General features: G+C 30.4%; 2 protein-coding genes across 2 annotated transcripts; one reads left to right on the top strand and one right to left on the bottom strand.

Moving 5' to 3' along the window:
* Nucleotides 1-1996: 1996 nt before the first annotated feature.
* Nucleotides 1997-7716, top strand: LOC145935296 (uncharacterized). Its single transcript, XM_083036483.1, has 5 exons — nt 1997-2334; nt 5028-5242; nt 5329-5690; nt 5799-6296; nt 6408-7716. The coding sequence occupies exons 1-5, from the start codon at nt 2329-2331 to the stop codon at nt 7394-7396; spliced, it is 2070 nt and encodes a 689-aa protein (XP_082892609.1). The 5' UTR covers nt 1997-2328; the 3' UTR covers nt 7397-7716.
* A 645-nt stretch (nt 7717-8361) lies between these two features.
* LOC145934641 (methionine aminopeptidase 1) lies at nt 8362-13200 on the bottom strand. The gene is given in 8 exon segments (XM_083035237.1): nt 8362-8789; nt 9676-9951; nt 10060-10282; nt 10671-10909; nt 10986-11037; nt 11454-11582; nt 11585-11647; nt 13171-13200. Coding segments are annotated over 8 exon segments (1230 nt in total). The 5' UTR covers nt 13186-13200; the 3' UTR covers nt 8362-8556.
* Nucleotides 13201-20526: the final 7326 nt, after the last annotated feature.

Genomic DNA, 20526 nt, shown 5'->3' with positions numbered 1-20526 from the left:
TATATATATATATATATATATATATGTATTTATTACATAAATATATTTATTTACATATATGTATACAGTATGTACTTATGGTATAGTATATAGTATATATAGTACATATTTATAATGTATATATATTATAAATATATGTATATTTATTATTTTATATACAGTATATCTACCATATTATAGTATATATACTATAAATATATAATTATAAATAATATATATATATATACTATATTATATACCGGACGTTCAAAATAAAGCGTTACAAATTTTTATCTCCAAAAATATTGTTTCTAGAAAAAAAATATTTCAAATAAAAGTTGCAGTATTTCAAGGTGGAGATAAGTTGATGTTATAGAAATGTTTGTAGAAGACGGTTTTCAAGGTTATTTTAAAGTCAACTTGATTTTTTAAAATTGAATTACCCTAAATATTTTATGTAAATAGATTCCTTGTAACATTCTGCATAAAAATTATAAGGGTAAGATAGTCAAAAATCGAACGGTTCACGAGATATTTTACATTTTAACATTAACATTTTTGACATAAAATACAAAATATCTTATAAATTATTCAGTTTTCGATAATCTTACCTTAATATTTTTATGCATAGAAAATCGAGACCAATTAATTGATGTAAAGAAAACGCATAATTATTAAAAATAAAAACATGTTGCAAATTAGATATTTTTTTTTTAAAACAAACTGTTTTTTTTACACCAATCGATTCCTTTCATTATTTTGTGCATAAAAGTATATTAAGGTAAGTTATCGAAAACTAAATAATTTACGAGATATTTTGTATTTTATATCAAAATATGTCAGATTAAGATGTAAATATCTCGTGAACCATTTGATTTTTGACTATCTTACCCTTATAATTTTTTATGCTGAATGTTACAAGAAATCTATTTACATAAAATATTTAGGGTAATTCCATTTTAAAAAATCAAAGTTGACTTTAAAATGACCTCAAAAACCATCTCCTACAAACATTTCTATAACATTAACTTATTTCCCCCTTGAAATACTGCAACTTTTATTTGAAATATTTTTTTCTAGAAACAATATTTTTGGGGATAAAAATTTGTAACGTTTTATTTTGAACACCCGGTATATTATAAATATATACTAATATACTATATTATATATACTATAAATATATAACTAATATACTATATTATATATACTATAAATATACAGGGTGTTCATTTTAAAAAATCCACACAAATATCTCTTAAATAATGTATTTTAGAGAAAAATGTTTCAGACAAAAGTTGTAGGATTTCGAAGGGGAAAGAAGTGGCGCTACTAACTTTTTCCTAAAGAGCGATTTTCAAGGTCATTTGAAAGTTACTTATGTTTTTTTAAATGGAACCACCTTAATTTTTTTATATAAATCGATTCCTCTCGCAATATTCACTATAGAAAGTTATAATGGTAAGATGACCAAAAAGTATAGTTTACGAGATATTTTATACTTAAGTTTAACATAATTTTACATAAACTATGAAATATCTCGTAAAATATTCATTTTTCGTCGATCTTACCTCAGTACCTTTATACACAAAAAAAGAAAAGATATTATAATTGGTGTAAAGAATAAAATACATAATTGTTTGTTAGAAGAAGTATATGTATATAGCTGCTAGTTACAAATTACATACTTTTTTTTATATATGTTGTAAAAAATTTAACATTTATTTAACTTTCATATTGACAACTATTTTTTTTATTTTACAACTATTTGTTTAATTATTATTACAATTAAGAATGGGTGTTTTATATTTTTGTCCAAGGCTACATTATATACTATATAAAATATGTATTTCGGATAAATATCTTTACATACACATACAGGTATGTTTTCATCCCTCTTTAGAGCTATTCGGTAAAACTGTGTCACGCAATGATAATTCCTTATTCATATAAAACAAATTTATTCCCTGTACGCGGCTCCTAATTTTTTTTTCCGATCCCACCGGCCTTTCGGTGGCAACCTTCTGGCCGCTGACGGTTGACGGAAGTAGGAGGCCGGTTTTAGTCTTCGATGATACATTCGCCGGTTCGGAGTATAAATGAAGGACAATGACCTAATTGCGTACAGAACGCGTCGGACTTCTTCGCGCGGTCAATCACTTATTTTTTGCGCGCGTATAATTCATATTTGATTATTTAAAGCGTTATATATATACACGAGATTCATATTTGATTATTTAAAGCGTTATATATACAAGATCCGCAAACTGAATTCTTCTATTCTCTTCTAATTTTAATAACGGAAACGGTGCAGTTTTTTGCATGTTGCAGTCTACGAAAGCGTAAATTATTATGAAGGTAAGATATGCGTGTGTAAAAATAATTCGAAGATTTATTTTATTCATTCAAAAATTTTAAAAATTAAATTCTCTATCTTTTTGAATTGTCCTTTATTTAAATAAAATCTTTCAATTCTCGTTTATTGAATTTGAGTTTCTCAAAATTAAGAAATTTATAAAAAGTGAAGTTGATTAGTTTCTGAGAAGCTTAATTGCACATCAATGACATGTAAATAATAATTATATTATAAAACATTGAAAAGTAGGCTATATATTAATTTAATTGTTAATAAATATATTGCTGATCAATTAATTTTTTCATTACAATAAATTCCATTCATTTATTATACATATATGTCGCGCAACTTTTTTTTATTCATTTTATTAGTTATTCATTCTCTCTAATAAATCTCGAGCTTATATTTATCTGATCGTTGAAAATTTAATGTGATGATTGTTCGCTCTCGTTCTCAACGAGTTGTCAAAATATAATTTATGAAACACAAAATTTTCTCTCGAAAAATAAACAAGTGTTTCGCTTATAATATATTCTTATCGATCTACATTTTTCAGTAAATTTCTTATTTCTAAATTTAATTTATCAATTATTTTTTTATATTAAAAAAATATAAGAGCAAATTAATTTTGCTAATTTTCATAAATACATACAATACTAACAATTTTTTTGTGTAGTACGACATATGTATTATATATTATCACTGAAAACCATATCATTTATATTTTATTAAAAAAAAAAAAAAAATATTAAAGATAATAATAATAATAAATTGTTCTCAGATAAAATAACAAAAAAAAAAGTTAATGGTTCTGACAATTATTAAATAAACAAATTTTCAGGTAAAAAAATCTTCATGTCTTATAAGATATAGACACATAAAAATATACCAAGTATTTCCTATATATCTTTTCATCTGAAGAAAGAGAAAATTGCGGATTATTTTAATTTGTTTTATTTTAATCAGTGATGCGCATAATTTCGATTCGCAATTCTCGCATTTATACTCATTTTATGTTTTTTTCTCTCTTTCGATTTTACTCTTCACGTGAGCGAAAAGTTATACTTTTTACCTACCTATTCGCTTTTCTCGCGCGCCGCGATCAATGTAGCACAATGTTCCACTTTTAGCGCACTAACGATTTGCGGCAATTTTCTCTTCGCTTTTACGCGCTTCATGCAGATAGTATATGGCCTAAAGAATCATACCGCGATAGACGTTGATATGTGGTACTGTAATTGTAAAGACAATTCTCGTCGTGTCATATTTTACAGTTAGTGTCATACAACTTTTCAATTTTTCAACTTTCGCCTTCATACATTTCGCTCCATACTTTCGTCTGATGCAAACAACAGCTAGAAATGGGGAAAAAGTGTGCAAATTAGAAACTTGCACATTGCTTCCTCATCACCATTCTATTTCATTCATGAAGCTTCCTCTATGAGCAAGCTGCGGTTTTTCAATTTTGGCTCCCTCATAGAAAAAGCTTAATAAACGAAATAGAATAATGAGAAAGCAATGTGCAAATTTCCAATTTGCACACTTTTTTCACATAAAATAACATTTTTTGTCACGTATATGTATGTGTATGTGTGTATGTATGTATATACTTACTTTTGTATGTTCCTTTCATATGTTTCGTCAAACTCTTTCATAAAATTCGAAAATTTATATTTTTTGAAAAATTCAAAATTTCATAAAAAATGAATCCTTTCACCGATCCTCGCCAAGCTTAATATCTATCAGTTTTTAATAATACTCTATTCAAGTAAAAAAAATTTAGTCCAATATCTCAAAATTTACGGAAGTTAGAACCAGACATTTCTCAAAAAATTCAAAATTTATAAAAAAATAAACCCTTTTACCAATCCTTATCAAATTCAATATCAACCATCCTTTAATGATAGTCTATTTATGTAAAAAAATTTATCCCGATATCTTAAAATTTACGGAAGTTAGAGCAACCAGACATTTTTTGAAAAATTAAAATTGCGTTAAAATTTAAAACACTGTATGAATTTTTATAAAAATGAAAGTAAATAAACAGTAAATAAACAAGTAAATGACAGTAAATAAAAGTGTGTTGTCCTATTTTACTTGGAGTGTTGTAACTCAAACAGTTCTTGAGACGTTTTAATTTTCAGAAAAGTGGGTGGACACACACACCATACGGATATTTTTAAAAAATATGATTTTTTAATGTTTTGGAACATATTTTTAATGTTTCTGAACACTGACATAGAAATCTGAAAAAAAAAAATGTTTTTCATGAAAACAACGCTTCCTCTATGAGAAAGCAAGAGGCAAAGAAAAACTACAAGTTGAAAAATTTAATAAAGTTGAAAGTTAGAAAAAGTTAAAAAAATGTTTGAAGTTGAATAAAATTGAAAAATTTTTTGAAGCTAAAAAAGATTAAAAAATTTTTTAAAAATTTGAAAAAATTGAAAAAGTTAAAAGTTATATAACATTAAAGTATGACAACAAGAATTGTCTTTATATGGTATCACATCAAATGTCAACACGTCTATAGTACGACTCGTTATAATATAGGCCGTACTATCCGCACGCGGAAAACTAAAGAGAAAATTGCCATCTTTCTCCAATTACTTGATGCAATTCTGTGTTTTCTCTTTGAAACTCTTTCTCGAATGAAGATATAATCAATATACGCTCCAATAAACTTTAAAAATTATAGACGGCCAGTTGGATTTGTTGGCTTCTCGCCATATGCGTCTGCATTTCTGAGGCGAAAAATAAGATTAGGAGACCGTCACCATCTCCACCGTATGCGCCTACGTTGATATTGAAAAAGCCTCATCGGCCCATCAATCACCGAATATCCATGGGAAATGCCATCCATATTGGTATTCCTTCTCAGAGAATACCTTACAAGCACATCAATTACCAAAGGTAAGAGAGACTTTAAAAAAATATGTATCTCTTATTTATATATTACAAACATTTCGGAATAATTTTATTTTCGATAATTTTCACAGAATTCGAAATCGGCCTACGATGTACAATGTTGTTCTGCCGAATAATTGGAAAAATCAAATTCCAATACGTGCAATACCCGCCTTGAACAACCATGCGATTTTGCCACAACGCGGCACTCCTGCCAAGGATTTTTATTCTATAAATAAGATACAGGAATATAGTTCGCAATATAGACCGGAGTTAGCAATATTGCCGTCTACTCATCGAGGAGACATTGATGACGACAAAGGGCCTATTCATACGATTCCGGCACCAAATTTAAGTCCAGCCGATAAGCCTTACAATTCGGCGACCGATTCGGAAAAGATTTCACAATATCGTCCACACTCGAACGATTTTAATTATCCTAACACTGCGCAAAGTAAGCCCCATATTTTTATCATTATATTAGAACCATCTTAAGTTGGCTCAATATTGGAAGATTGGAAGTATAATTTTGATTCGATTGGGTGTATTAATTCTCGCCTAGATTCTATGACAAGCACTTTTGGATCAGACGCAATTAATAGCAGTCTACCGCCACAAAGAATAGCGACAGATTCAAGTCCGTTGCAACATCAGTACGAAGTTACAGAGAGGAACGATGTATTAGCTTTGAATGAACACCAACCCGAAACAGCCCGTCAACCTCAGGATTTAGATATAATAAGGCTATATTCGATGATAAATAATAATAATCCTCATCAAGCTTCACAATCCAACGAGCTTTTCGCTGTTAACCCGAATACAGGATCAAATATACAATTTGGTCAATCAAATATGCCGATGCAAACCAATCTTCATAGTTCCCTACACGTCGGATTTCCTTCTACAGCCATTCAGACACCGTATACTATAACGCAGCAGATTCCAGCAGATTTCCATACAGGTCATTCAGTTTCAGCAGCTGGGTCACCATTGTCAGCTACGCAATTTTACGACCTGTTGAACAATTTTCCACCCAAACTTACGGAGCAATATACACCAGGTAATTAATCTCTGCAGAACACATCTTTTTTTGTAAACTCTATGATGAATTATCAATATTAAAAAGTTTGTATCGTTAAATGACCGATTGAATGATTTTTATGATTATCAGATCAGCATGTTCTTCAGCAGCAACTTGGCCAAATATTTCAACCAGATGTAGCAACAAGCTTTTCCCAACCGCAAATGCATTCTTTCAATTATGATGAACAGGCTAATCAATTATTACAACAGCAACAACAGCAACAGTTACAACAGCAACAGCTACAACAGCAACAGTTACAACAGCAACAACTACAACAGCAACAGTTACAACAGCAACAGCTACAACAGCAACAGTTACAACAGCAACAGCTACAACAGCAACAACAACAGCAGCAAATTTTATCTAATCAAGATTACGCCTCCGAAAGTGTCACAGCGGATTACAATTTGGATTCAGGATCTTCGATAAATACACGTAAGCAGATGAATGATGCCCAAATTAACGAGGAATTAACATATTCCATAGATAGAATTGAGCAATCCGAAAATAATATTGATAATGAAGAAATAAAGAAATATCAAATAAACCCGACGACATATTTCGATAAAATGGCCGATACTAGTGCCATATCGACAAACTTCTATACGACACTTCCTAATAGAGAAGCTGCTGAAAAATTAGCTGCCCTGGCTGCCGCCGGTCACGTCAACAGTCGTCTTATAAATCAGTTGCAAAAACAGCAGAAAAAAGATACGCAGAAAAATCCAGTGCCGCTTAATCACAAGAACGATGACGACCTTGCTGGGAATCAACAGGAGATCGATAACGATGAACAGACGTATAATCGACAAAAAACACATCATCAGCAGCACCAGCATAGGCAAAACTTTAAGGTGCAAAACGATGGAAAGTTGCCTCTGCAAATTACGGTACCCGATGATAAGAATGATTACGTTACGATGAATGACGACGATCAAAGTAATATAGAAAGAGATAACGTAGACATGGAGTACGAGTATGAAGATGGGGAAGTTGAAGATTCGCAATCTACAACTTTATTTAAAACAACGTCTCGCGATAATAATTCCCATATTGAGTTTGGCATCCGTTTGTAAAAGAGAGTCGCTATTTTTCTCTAAGCTATTTATTATACATTAAATATTTTATTTAAAGTCATCCATATATAGATCCTACATCTTTATACATATCAGATACACACGTTTATATTTATTTATTTATATCTCGTTGATTTAAAAGGAACACAAATTTTTTTATAGATTTGTATTAGAATTTCATTGATCTTGTGTTTCCAAGAATTCGCGCATTTCATTGATCGATAAACATTTGTATATACATATTTATTAAATAAATTATTAACTATTTTGATATACCTTCTCTTCGTCCCGTTCAACTTTTCAATATATATGTGTATATATATATAATAAATATGTGTATATATGTATACAGGGTGGCCAAAATAAAGCGTGACGAATTTTTATCTCCAAAAATATTGTTTATAGAGAAAAATGTTTCAAATAAAAATTGTAGGATTTTGAGGGGGAAAGAAGTTGGCGCTATTTACTTTTTCCTAAAGGGTGATTTTCAAGGTCATTTAAAGGTCATTTGTTTTTTTAAATGGAACTACCATATTTTTTTTACATAAATCAATTCTTCGCAATATTCTGCATAAAAAGTTATAAGGGTAAGATAGTCAAAAAGTGAATAGTTTACGAGATATTTCATAGTTCATGTAAGATATGTTAAACTTAAGTATGAAATATCTCGTAAACTATTCACGTTTTGACTATCTTACCCTTATAGCTTTATATGCAAAATATTGCGAGGAATTAATTTATGTAAAAAAATATGGTAATTCCATTTAAAAAAACAAATGATTTTTAAATGACCTTGAAAATCACCCTTTAGAAAAAAATCAGTAGCGCCAACTTCTTCCCTCCTCAAAATCCTACAACTATTATTTGAAACATTTTTCTCTAGAAACAATATTTTTGGAGATAAAAATTCGTCACGTTTTATTTTGGCCACCCTGTATATATATAATAAATATTTTTATACAAAATTGAAAGAGTAAAATTAAGCTGTTTATTTTTTTTTATTACTGTACATTCGCAAAAGTAAAATGTTATTACATTTTGTAAAATAACATTAGATACAAGATAGAATAGATTACATTATATTTCTCATGATCAATTTGAACAGGTTTAGCATTTAAATGTATTGTATAGGAATTGAAAATTAAGGAAATACACTATTATTACAAACGATCCATGAACCATGGCCTGCCATCATTTGCAAGCCGTTTTGTGAGAATATCACAACCAGTTTCCGTTACTAAAAGTGTATGCTCAAATTGTGCCGACCACTGACCGTCTAATGTAACAGCTGTCCAATTATCAGGCCACGTTTCGTCCTTCCAAGTGCCTTGGGATATCATCGGTTCGATTGTGAAGCAATGCCCTGGTTTCATAACACCAACTGCTTTGTTTTCTGTTATATAAAAAAAAGAATAAGTGAAATAAAATTTATATAATTTGATCCGAAAATTACCTGTCAATAATTAGAAAATTTGAATAATAAATTGAAGGCTCTGATCTACACAGGATGTTTACGAAATATTTGGACAAACTTCTAAGGTTTCTATTCCTCGTGTCAAAATAAAGAAAAAAGTTATACAGGGTGTCCAATTTTAATTGACTACCTCCAAAACTTTTTATTTTTGATTGTACAACAAAATGTTTCAAACGAAAGTTATTTGAAGGGGAACAGAGGATGACGCTACGACTTTTTTCTGAAGGGCACTTCTCAAGGTCATTTAAAGGTCATTTATATTTTTTAAAATGGAATTACTATAATTTTTTTTTTTAGATAAATCTATTCCTCGCAATTTTCGGCATAAAAAGTTATAAAGGTAAAAGGTGGCCAAAAAAATGAATATTTACAAGATATTTTATACCTAAATTTGACACTAAAGGTACATAAACTATGAAATATCTCATAAAATGTTCATTTTTTGACAATCTTATCACAATACTTTTATGCATAAAATAATGAAAGGAATCAACTGGCGTAAACACATAGTTGTTTGTAAGAAAAAATATTTAGCTACTAGTTACAAATTATGTACTTTTTCTTCTAGTCAAAAAATAAGCAGTTGCAAAGTTACAGTAAAACTTTTTTTTTGTATAAATACAAAATCAAGTATGAAAAGAGCTAATAAAAGCCAGGTGCAGATATTAGGCGCGACAAAAGTATTGTTTTTAAATTCCTATTTAATAATTTTGGAACGTTTCGGTCCTTCCTTTGGACCATCCTCAGCATAAATCTATTAGTAAAAATATAAAAATTAGTTCATATGTGAGAAAGAGGTACTTACTGGCATAGTGCGGTACATTTGGCGCAGTGTGAAACAAACGATGAATTCCGTGACCACAATAGCTACGAACCACGCTGAACCCATGGGCCTGTGCGTGTTTTTGAATGACATTACCGATCTCTCGGTATTTTTCACCAGGCTTCACAATATTGATAGCCTTAGATAAACACTCGTATGTCACTTCCACCAATTTCTTCACTTCCGGTTTTACATTACCCACCAAAAATGTCTCATTTAAATCTCCATGAAAACCATTGTGATATACTGTAACGTCAACTGAGAAAAAGAAAGATCACGATTAGAATATATCTGGATTTTTGGTAAAAAAAAACTAAGACATATAACATTTGTTAATATGGGATAACAACATAAAAACATATGTACCATTACAAATATCTCCATCCTGTAAAGGTCGGGTATCAGGTATACCATGACAAATCACTTCATTGACAGAAGTGCAACAGCTAGCGGGAAATTGATAATAATTTAATGGCGATGGATAACAATCCCTTTCAATGCAAGCTTCGTGCACTATTCTATCAATTTCAGCAGTAGTAACACCAATGTCACATGTCTTTGCAGCTTCATCTAACACTTCTCGGCCGAGCTGCACAAATTAAAATTTGTTGTATTCATGATCGGAATAAAGAATGTTCAATTCACAATTAAGGGCGTCAAACAATTTTATCATAATGTCATTCATTCTCTCCTCCTCTTTCATTCTTTTATTTTTCCTTCTCTATCACATCTATTAGCGAATTTGATCATCCACACTGTATTGCACTAGCAAAAGGCTGCTATTAATAGAGTATTTATATACTAATATACATTAAAGTAATATGTAATGCGTAAATATTATTATTAATTTTAATTCTTTGGAACGTTTATATTACTCTTTTATATTTAAATAACTTCACATATAACAGCTTTTAATATGCACAGTGTAATGCAGGACCAAATTCATATTACATTGTACCATTTGAGGAACATAATACCTTGCACGCAACCCTCATGCCTTCAATTTCCTCATCGTCAAGAACTTTTATTTGACCAGAACCTCTTACAGCTTGTTCACTAAGCGGTACTCCAGTCGGATGTAAGGCATAGTCTGGTCGATTGATGCAATCAAGAACCTCCCTGCGTTGTTCCTTCTTATATGGTCTTAATTTTCCTGTATAATTGTAATTTGGCCAGGGATTATAATTGTCGGAAACTTTGTTTCCATTTTCTCCTTCTACAATTACATATAAATGTTAGAGACATAAGAAAAATTTGAAAGTTAATAGTACATATTTATAGTTAATACTTACTTGCCAATTGATGAATAACTTTATGTGTTTTCCAACTTCCTTTGAAACAATCCTAGAAGATTAGAAATGCTGCGTTAATTGACCAATCTCTCTCTCTCTCTCTCTCTCTCTCAAATCTATTTCTTCTCATTTACGAAGAAATATGAAACCGACATAGGAATAATGAAGAAAATGGCAAAGAGATGTGTGTGTGTGTGTGTGTGTGTGTGAAGGTCCATACATATTTATATCCTGGATATATCTAATAATAAATCATGGTAAAAAAGATCTCCATTAAGAAAAAAAAATATTAAAAAAAATAAAATCGTTAAAAAGAAATATTAAATCTCCGTAATAATTACTATTCGATAACATTTCACACGTGTGTTACACATACAGGCACAAATATATATATGCAAGGAAATAAAAATTTTACATAAGAGAAAATAACTAATAACTTAACCTAAACATATAGATAACGTATCTCACTTGACTGCAAAAATATGAACCCTGGATACCGATTTTCAAGCAAGTCGGACATTGCAAACTCGCAACGGCGTTACAGCCAGGTGTCTCGCACATTCCAAGAGCCAGCGACATTATTATTAACTCAATTTTACCATATCATACAAACATGCGGAAAGCAATAAGGAGAGAACGATGTAATTCGAGGAGATCATGTACTGTTTTATCGACAGAGAAAAAAGAAATTTATTCCCCTCCATTTCCCTCTGACATGATCTTACTTATATATATCAGAGAGAAACCTGAGAGCGGCCACCGCGATTCAGTGGACGCGTGTACTGATGCGCCCCCAGAGAAAGTAGACGTGAACTACGTCGTACGCTCGGTAAAAAATATAGAATATGGTTCGAATCCGTGATATGGTTCATATCCAAACTACTCGGATAAGAACCGAATTGAGAACCAAACCGATGAGTCAGACAAGGACCAACAATCCATCGCTCTGGCTTTGTCTCACCAACGATGAGCGTCTCGTGGACTCGTGCGGCGGCAGGCACGAGATTTCGCCTCTCGCGCGTAGCGTTCCACGTAATTCGAGGACAAAATTTTATGACGTTAAACTTTGGGCAATATATAAAAAATTAAATATATTAAATATAAGGTGTAAGATCAGATTATAAGTTGAATAAAAATTATATCCAGTTTTTTGAGTACATTAATAAAATTGTTTTTTGAAAGTGTATATTAAAAAAAATTGTTGAATTAATTTTGTTTTACATGAATAAATATTCTAATTTGCATAAATAATAAAAAGAAAGTGCGAGTGACGGGAATCGAACCCGACTCACAATCAGTAACGTGATAACCACGGACTTAAGTGTACGTACTACGAGTGGGGTTCAATTCCCGTCACTCGCACTTTTTTTTTATTATTTATGCAAATTAGAATATTTATTCATCTAAAACAAAATTAATTCAACAATTTTTTTTAATATACACTTTCAAAAAACAATTTTTTTAATGTACTCAAAAAACTGGATATAATTTTTATTCAACTTATAATCTGATCTTACACCTTATATTTAATATATTTAATTTTTTATATATTGCCCAAAGTTTAACGTCATAAAATTTTGTCCTCGAATTACGTGGAACGCTACGCGCGAGAGGCGAAATCTCGTGCCTGCCGCCGCACGAGTCCACGAGACGCTCATCGTTGGTGAGACAAAGCCAGAGCGATGGATTGTTGGTCCTTGTCTGACTCATCGGTTTGGTTCTCAATTCGGTTCTTATCCGAGTAGTTCAGATATGAATCATATCACGGATTCGAACCATATTCTATATTTTTTACCGAGCGTTACGACGTAGTTCACGTCTACTTTCTCAGGGGGCGCATCAGTACACGCGTCCACTGAATCGCGGTGGCCGCTCTCAGGTTTCTCTCTGATAGTACCTTGCAACATGGCGAATCGCGAGCATGGTGAATAATTATTCTCTTCATTTAGATATACAATTATATGAATATGTATATGTATATGTGTACATACGTACTATTTTTTAAATTCCTATTATCTATATGAAACATTATTTATATATATGCTATTATTAATTGAGATTCTTGTAAGCAATGAATTTTTCTAAACTATGATAACCTATGATGACGTTCTTTAACACACAGATATATACATGCTCGCGATTCGCCATGTTGCAAGGTACTATCGAATGCAATTATATCGCTTACAATCGCGCAACCCATGAAGGGTGCGTTCGGAAAAACGCTATTTAGCGCTGACAGCGTCGCTCTGTTTTTGTTACTTACCAAAAGTTGAACAAGGACAAAGCACGCTGATAGCGCTAATAGCGTGCTCCCCGAACGCAGCCGAAGTGTCGTGATTGGTGCGTGGATATTGCAGCGTTGATAGCACAACTTGTATTTGTTTCATGCATTTTTGTTTCGACTTCTGTGTACTTTTTATTACAGTACCTTTAGTATTGTAAAGTACGTAGAGTGTACATAGTATTGAGAGAGACATTCTGTTTTTATATTTATTATTTGTGTTTTATTTTATTCTTGTATTATTAGTATTATTTAGGCATATACAATATATATACATTATGCCAAAAAATACTCATAAGGAGAAAACTACGTTTGCGAGGCGTTTATCTAGATCAGAGAGAAACCTGAGAGCGGCCACCGCGATTCAGTGGACGCGTGTACTGATGCGCCCCCTGAGAAAGTAGACGTGAACTACGTCATAACGCTCGGTAAAAAATATAGAATATGGTTCGAATCCGTGATATGGTTCATATCCAAACTACTCGGATAAGAACCGAGTTGAGAACCAAACCGATGAGTCAGACAAGGACCAACAATCCATCGCTCTGGCTTTGTCTCACCAACGATGAGCGTCTCGTGGACTCGTGCGGCGGCAGGCACGAGATCTCGCGCGTAGCGTTCCACGTAATTCGAGGACAAAATTTTATGACGTTAAACTTTGGGCAATATATAAAAAATTAAATATATTAAATATAAGGTGTAAGATCAGATTATAAGTTGAATAAAAATTATATCCAGTTTTTTGAGTACATTAATAAAATTGTTTTTTGAAAGTGTATATTAAAAAAAATTGTTGAATTAATTTTGTTTTACATGAATAAATATTCTAATTTGCATAAATAATAAAAAAAAAGTGCGAGTGACGGGAATCGAACCCGACTCACAATCAGTAACGTGATAACCACGGACTTAAGTGTCGTACTACGAGTGGGGTTCAATTCCCGTCACTCGCACTTTTTTTTTATTATTTATGCAAATTAGAATATTTATTCATCTAAAACAAAATTAATTCAACAATTTTTTTTAATATACACTTTCAAAAAACAATTTTTTTAATGTACTCAAAAAACTGGATATAATTTTTATTCAACTTATAATCTGATCTTACACCTTATATTTAATATATTTAATTTTTTATATATTGCCCAAAGTTTAACGTCATAAAATTTTGTCCTCGAATTACGTGGAACGCTACGCGCGAGAGGCGAAATCTCGTGCCTGCCGCCGCACGAGTCCACGAGACGCTCATCGTTGGTGAGACAAAGCCAGAGCGATGGATTGTTGGTCCTTGTCTGACTCATCGGTTTGGTTCTCAATTCGGTTCTTATCCGAGTAGTTCAGATATGAATCATATCACGGATTCGAACCATATTCTATATTTTTTACCGAGCGTTACGACGTAGTTCACGTCTACTTTCTCAGGGGGCGCATCAGTACACGCGTCCACTGAATCGCGGTGGCCGCTCTCAGGTTTCTCTCTGTATATATACATGGTGTCCAATTTTAATCGACCATCCACAAAAATTTTTTCATTTTTGATCGTATAACAAAATGTTTCAAATAAAAGTTGTTTGATTTGAAGAGGGACAGAAGATGGCACTACTGACTTTTTTCTGAAGGGCGTTTTTCAAGATCATTTAAAGGTCATTTTTTTTTTAAATAAATAACATATGTCATGTGATAATTTTGACAGCGACAAGACGAATTTCTCTCCTTCTCTGTGTTCTTGTCATATTATATCAATGTATAATAGTGTTGCCTCCTCGTCGTTAACGATGCACATATTTCTATGCGACCACATAGCAAATTAATTGCTTTCGTTATGTATTGAACATCCGTTGAAGGAAATCATACTTAAATTATGAAGAGGATAAGAATCATATCCATCTTCATGATACGATTGCGTATTTACGATCTCACACTGTTTTACCCGTGATTAATTTTAATTGTTTACTCGGTTTTTTTTGGTTTAAATGATTTATAAGATCCGCAATCATTAATTGTTTATTCGATCTTGCGCTGAAGAAGGCCCAAAAAAAGGAGCCGAAACGTCCGCTAATTATTTATTTTATGTAGTTTTAATATAATAAAGAATTTTTTTTGCGCCATAACATCCACGCTCACGCTCTCATAGCCAAATCACCTATTGATTTCGATGTTTTAATTTATTGGAGCAAATAAGATTGCCATTGTCAATCCTACATTGATTTAATTTTAAATAACATATACTATAATTTTTTTTGTATAAATCGATTCATCCTCGTAATTTTTGGTATAAAAAGTTATATTACTCTTAAGAGTAAGATGGCCAAAAAATAAATAGTTTACGAGATCTTTTATATATATCTAAATTACTGAATAAATAATTTTACATAAACTATATATATATATATATATGTATGTACACTAAAAAAAAATTGTTTTTAACTTGACTAAATTGTTCAACTAAATATTACTTTTAGAGGGGAGTCGGGAAATAAATCTCGAATTGAGATTATTCCCAAATAAAGTCTTATAATATAAGAATTAATCTTAGTCAGTGTTGGTCAATAAAATCTTAAACCTTGTTTAAAAATTCGACTGGCAAATCACATCTTACATATTGTTAAATATTACTTTGTTAATTGAACATATAGAATAAATATTTAAATTAAATATAACATATTAAATCTAACACAACAAAAACATATATTTGACTTAAATATACTAAATAACGGCACGTAGAGTTTTGTTAAGCGAAAAATGTACATAAATTCACGCAAAAATATTATTGGGCACAGAAGATTCAATTCGACCAAATAAATAAATAAATAAATATTATTTTGAGTTATACAAGGCGGCATAAATAGCTGCTTGCATATAGTATAACATCATCTAATATTTAGAATGCATATGAGCAGGATCTGCTAGGAATCTGCGCAACGCAGTTTGATGTTAGATTGGCGGCAGAAATCGAGCAAGCTTTGCGTGCGCACAATCTGATGACAAATTGACAACAGGATCTGCATTTTGCAGTTATTTAATAATTCCTCTGCTTACCGCTATGCGATGTATTTTCTTGCAATCAAATTTCTGTTAAAATACATATAAAGTCTGCAAATTAATAAAAGATCAAAAGTATATTTCTATCAGTTTTAAACTGATTAGAATCAATAGAATAAATAGAAAATTATCCATTTACTTTCTATTCATTTGAAACATAAAGCAAGAGTTTATCTCATATAAATAATTTTATCTTAAATTTTAAAAATTAATTTATTTTTACTTTTTATTTTATTATTAAAATTTAATTAAAGTGAACATTTGTTATGTGAGATATAACTACGATATAACATATATATATATATATATATATATATATATATATATATATATATATATGTTATACATTAAATGTGATATTTATGAAAAGAAAATTATAATTAATAACCGATAACATCTTATTATGCACCTGTTATTATATGTATTTATTAAAAATATTCAATTTTATTATTTATGTTTGAAATTGCAAGGAACTGCAAGTCCTGCTCGATTTCTGCCGCTAATTTGCTGTCAGATTGTGTTTGACAGATCTGCTTGGTTTCTGCCGCCAATTTGCTGTCAGATTGTGTTTGACAGATCTGCTCGGTTTCTGCCGCCAATCTGCCATCAAACATATTGTGCAGATCTGTTCGATTTCTGTTGCCAATCTGCTGTCATGTTATGTCAGCAGAATCTGCTGACAAAACACAGCTCAATGCGGAGACGCAGTTGATATCAATCTGCCGCAATACTCTGATTGAATTTGCTGCCAATCTGTCGACATACTGCTAACATTTTGCTTACTGGGTATTATATATGTATACATTTATATATATATTTTTTAAATTATTTTATTCATATAGCAGTATTATATTACATAAATTCTTTGTTCATTGTGTGTGTGATAAATTTTGCTGTGGATTAATTTCATCATGAAATATACTGCTATCAAGAATCCTATAATTATACAATCGTGTAATTTATTATATATATATATTTTTATATACATATATATATATATATAAGCATTCAGCACAGAACATTGCAGTTACATTGCGGCAATGTTACAATCTTGCAAGTTGCAATGTAACATTGTAGAGACATTACAGAAACATACAATTGTAATATTTCATGAGAATGTTACAGCAACATTCCAGAACATTACAAAAGCAATATATATATATATATATACATATACATATATTCAATTTTTATTTATAGTCGCTAAATTTGTTTATTTATACCGTTATGACGATCTTAGATCCAACCATAGATATATAGGAAATATATTTTTATACATAATATATATATATAGGTAATATATATATATATATATATATATATATATTTATTATAAAATAATTTATTTATAAATATATAAAATATATTTATTTGTAAATTATATATAATATATATCTATATTTCTATGTCTATGGATCTAACGCATCATCATCGATGAATAAGACGGCAAGTTAATATATTAATTATTCTGCTGAACGCAAGTTATCGAAATCGGTCTAAAAAATATATGTGATATATATATATAAATGTGATGGATCTCTAAAAAATATGATATATGCAGCTCTAAAGAATTTTTTTAATAAAGATATAAAATTAATTCTAATCGATTTCTTATTGTTTGTATATTTATTTATACCTAAATAAATTTATATTTAAGAAAATTTACAAAAGCGGAATTTTTGCTAGCAAAATAAATAAACAAGTAACATTACTGGATGGTTGCAGTAACGTTGCATTCTTCAAAATATATTACATTGCAATGTTGCTGTAACGTTACATTGACTACATACTATATGAATAAAATAATTCAAAATATATTACATTGCAATATAACAAAAAGCGGACATCTAGCCGTTGCCGCAATCTTGTAGCAATGGTGCAGTAATATTTCACAACCAATTTACAATATTGTAAAGTTTCAATGAAACTATTCTGCAATATATCTGCAACCTTTCGGTGCTGTATATGTGTGTGTATTGTATATATATATATATATATATATATATATATATAAAATATAATTTATTTACACTTGTAATTCGAGTATATATATATATATATATATATATATATATATAGATATATGTAATTCGATATAATTATGTATACTGTTTTACCGATAAAGAAAAAAGAAATTTCTCTCTCTCCTTATCTCTTATATACAGGGTGTCCAATTTTAATCGACCCACCCCCAAAAACTTTTTTATTTTTGATTGTATAACAAAATATGTTTCAGATAAAAGTTTTACTTGATTTGAAGGGACAGAATATTTTTCTGAAGGGCGTTTTCTAAAGTCATTTGAAGGTCACTTTTATGTTTTTTTAAAATGGAAACTACTACTTCAATTTTTTATACAAATTGATGATTTTTGACAAATTGAAATTCCTCGCAATTTTTTGCATAAAAAGTTATATAAGGGTAAGATAGCCAAAAAATGAATAGTTTACGCGATATTTTTATATCTCTAAAAGATATATATAAAATAACTATATGAAATATATCTCGTAAAATATATATTAATTCGCATTTTTCGACGATCTTATCTCAATATTTCTATGCATAAATATATAATGAAAGGAATCAATTTACACTCATATCATGCCAACGAGTTGTGCTGTGCATAAAAATGCGACAATTAATGCAAAGCATTTAATGAAAAAATAAAAATAATTTATTAAATAAACTAATATAATAAATAGACGTGAAAAAAAAAAATAAAAAGACGTCAAAATAAAAATGTACTAATCTCTAAAAGAATTGCAATGACAACATTACACATGTGAAATTCAACATGGCAGCAGCTTTTGACACAAATTTACTCTGACCAATCAGCGAAATTTTACGATCACGTGATCATTGGCGCATCTCTGTTTACTATAGGGTCTCTAGGTGTATGTGTAATTCTTTTCTTTTTTTCCTTTTTGTCTTTTTTTTTTACGTGGGAAAATCCTCATGGATACCCTCCGATCTCAGAAGAAGTAATGCCGTACCGACGAAAACCCCGCGAATATCCTATTCGGACTCTGTTAACGCGAGATGGCCGGAACGATTTGCATCGCTTCGGGACACCCCGCATTCAGTGCAATATTCTTGAATATAATTGCGGTTCGAATTGATAAAAGTAGCAGAAACACATTTTAAATCATAATTTGTCGTTAAAAAACCGACTTTTTTCAAATTGAAATAACTCAGCGAAAAATTATCGTATCGAGTTCCAAAACGCATTTTAAAGAGAAAAGTTTGAATTTTTACGTGCTTTTCATCCCATTGAGCTACGTTAACTGATTCACGCCGTGCAATTTAGGAAAGTGGACCTTCTATTTATCAATTTTGCAGGTTCTCACTCTGTTATTTGCCATTGCAAAACTGATCATTCCACGTAATCGGCACTAAAATTTTCTCAAACTGCAGACTTCAAGCTTTATTTTCGTTTTTTAAACACCTCGATATCATAATTATTAGCTAAGATATAAATTCTTGAACTTTCACAATTTTTTACTATTTTTTAAGTGTACCGCTTTTTTTTGGCCCAGGTAGCCAAATCTGTCAAGAGCATGTATTAAAACTGTGTGCTATATATTTTTGCCAGCAAAAAAACTGCAGATTTTATACAAAACTTGTTATATCGGATAATGATAGCAGAACGTTGGCAGAAATGTTATAAAATCTGCTGACATAATTTGGCAGCAAGTCAGTAGCAGAAATCAAGCAGGATTTGTATAGAATTATCATAGCAGATTGGTAGTAGAAACCGAGCAGGATTTGCGCAACGCAGTTTGATGTCAGATTGACGGCAGAAATCGAGCAAGATTTGCGCGCGCACAATCTGATGGCAAATTGACAACAGGATTTGCATTTTGCAGTTATTTAATAGTTCCTTCACCTACCGCTATGTGATGTATTTTCTCGCAATCAAATTTCTATTAAAAATAGATATAAAGTCTGCAAGTCGTGGCTATTAATAAAAGATCAAAAGTAAATTTTTCTATCAGTTTAATTTTTGATATCTGACAAGTCTAACATGAGAATATTAAACTTATTAGAATCAATAGGATATACATAAAAAATTATCCATTTACTTTCTATTTAAAGCATAAAGCAGAATTTAATTATCATATAAATTATATCTTAAATTTTATAAATTATAAATTTAATTATTTTTACAATTTATTTTATTAATTTAATTAATAGATTAAATTGAACATTTAAATGCTATG

The sequence above is a fragment of the Prenolepis imparis genome, unplaced genomic scaffold, assembly GCF_030444845.1.
Source record: "Prenolepis imparis isolate NDT839.2.m4 unplaced genomic scaffold, iyPreImpa1.0 SCAF_4, whole genome shotgun sequence".
NCBI lineage: Eukaryota > Metazoa > Arthropoda > Insecta > Hymenoptera > Formicidae > Prenolepis > Prenolepis imparis.
This window is presented reverse-complemented; position numbering and strand designations above follow the sequence as displayed.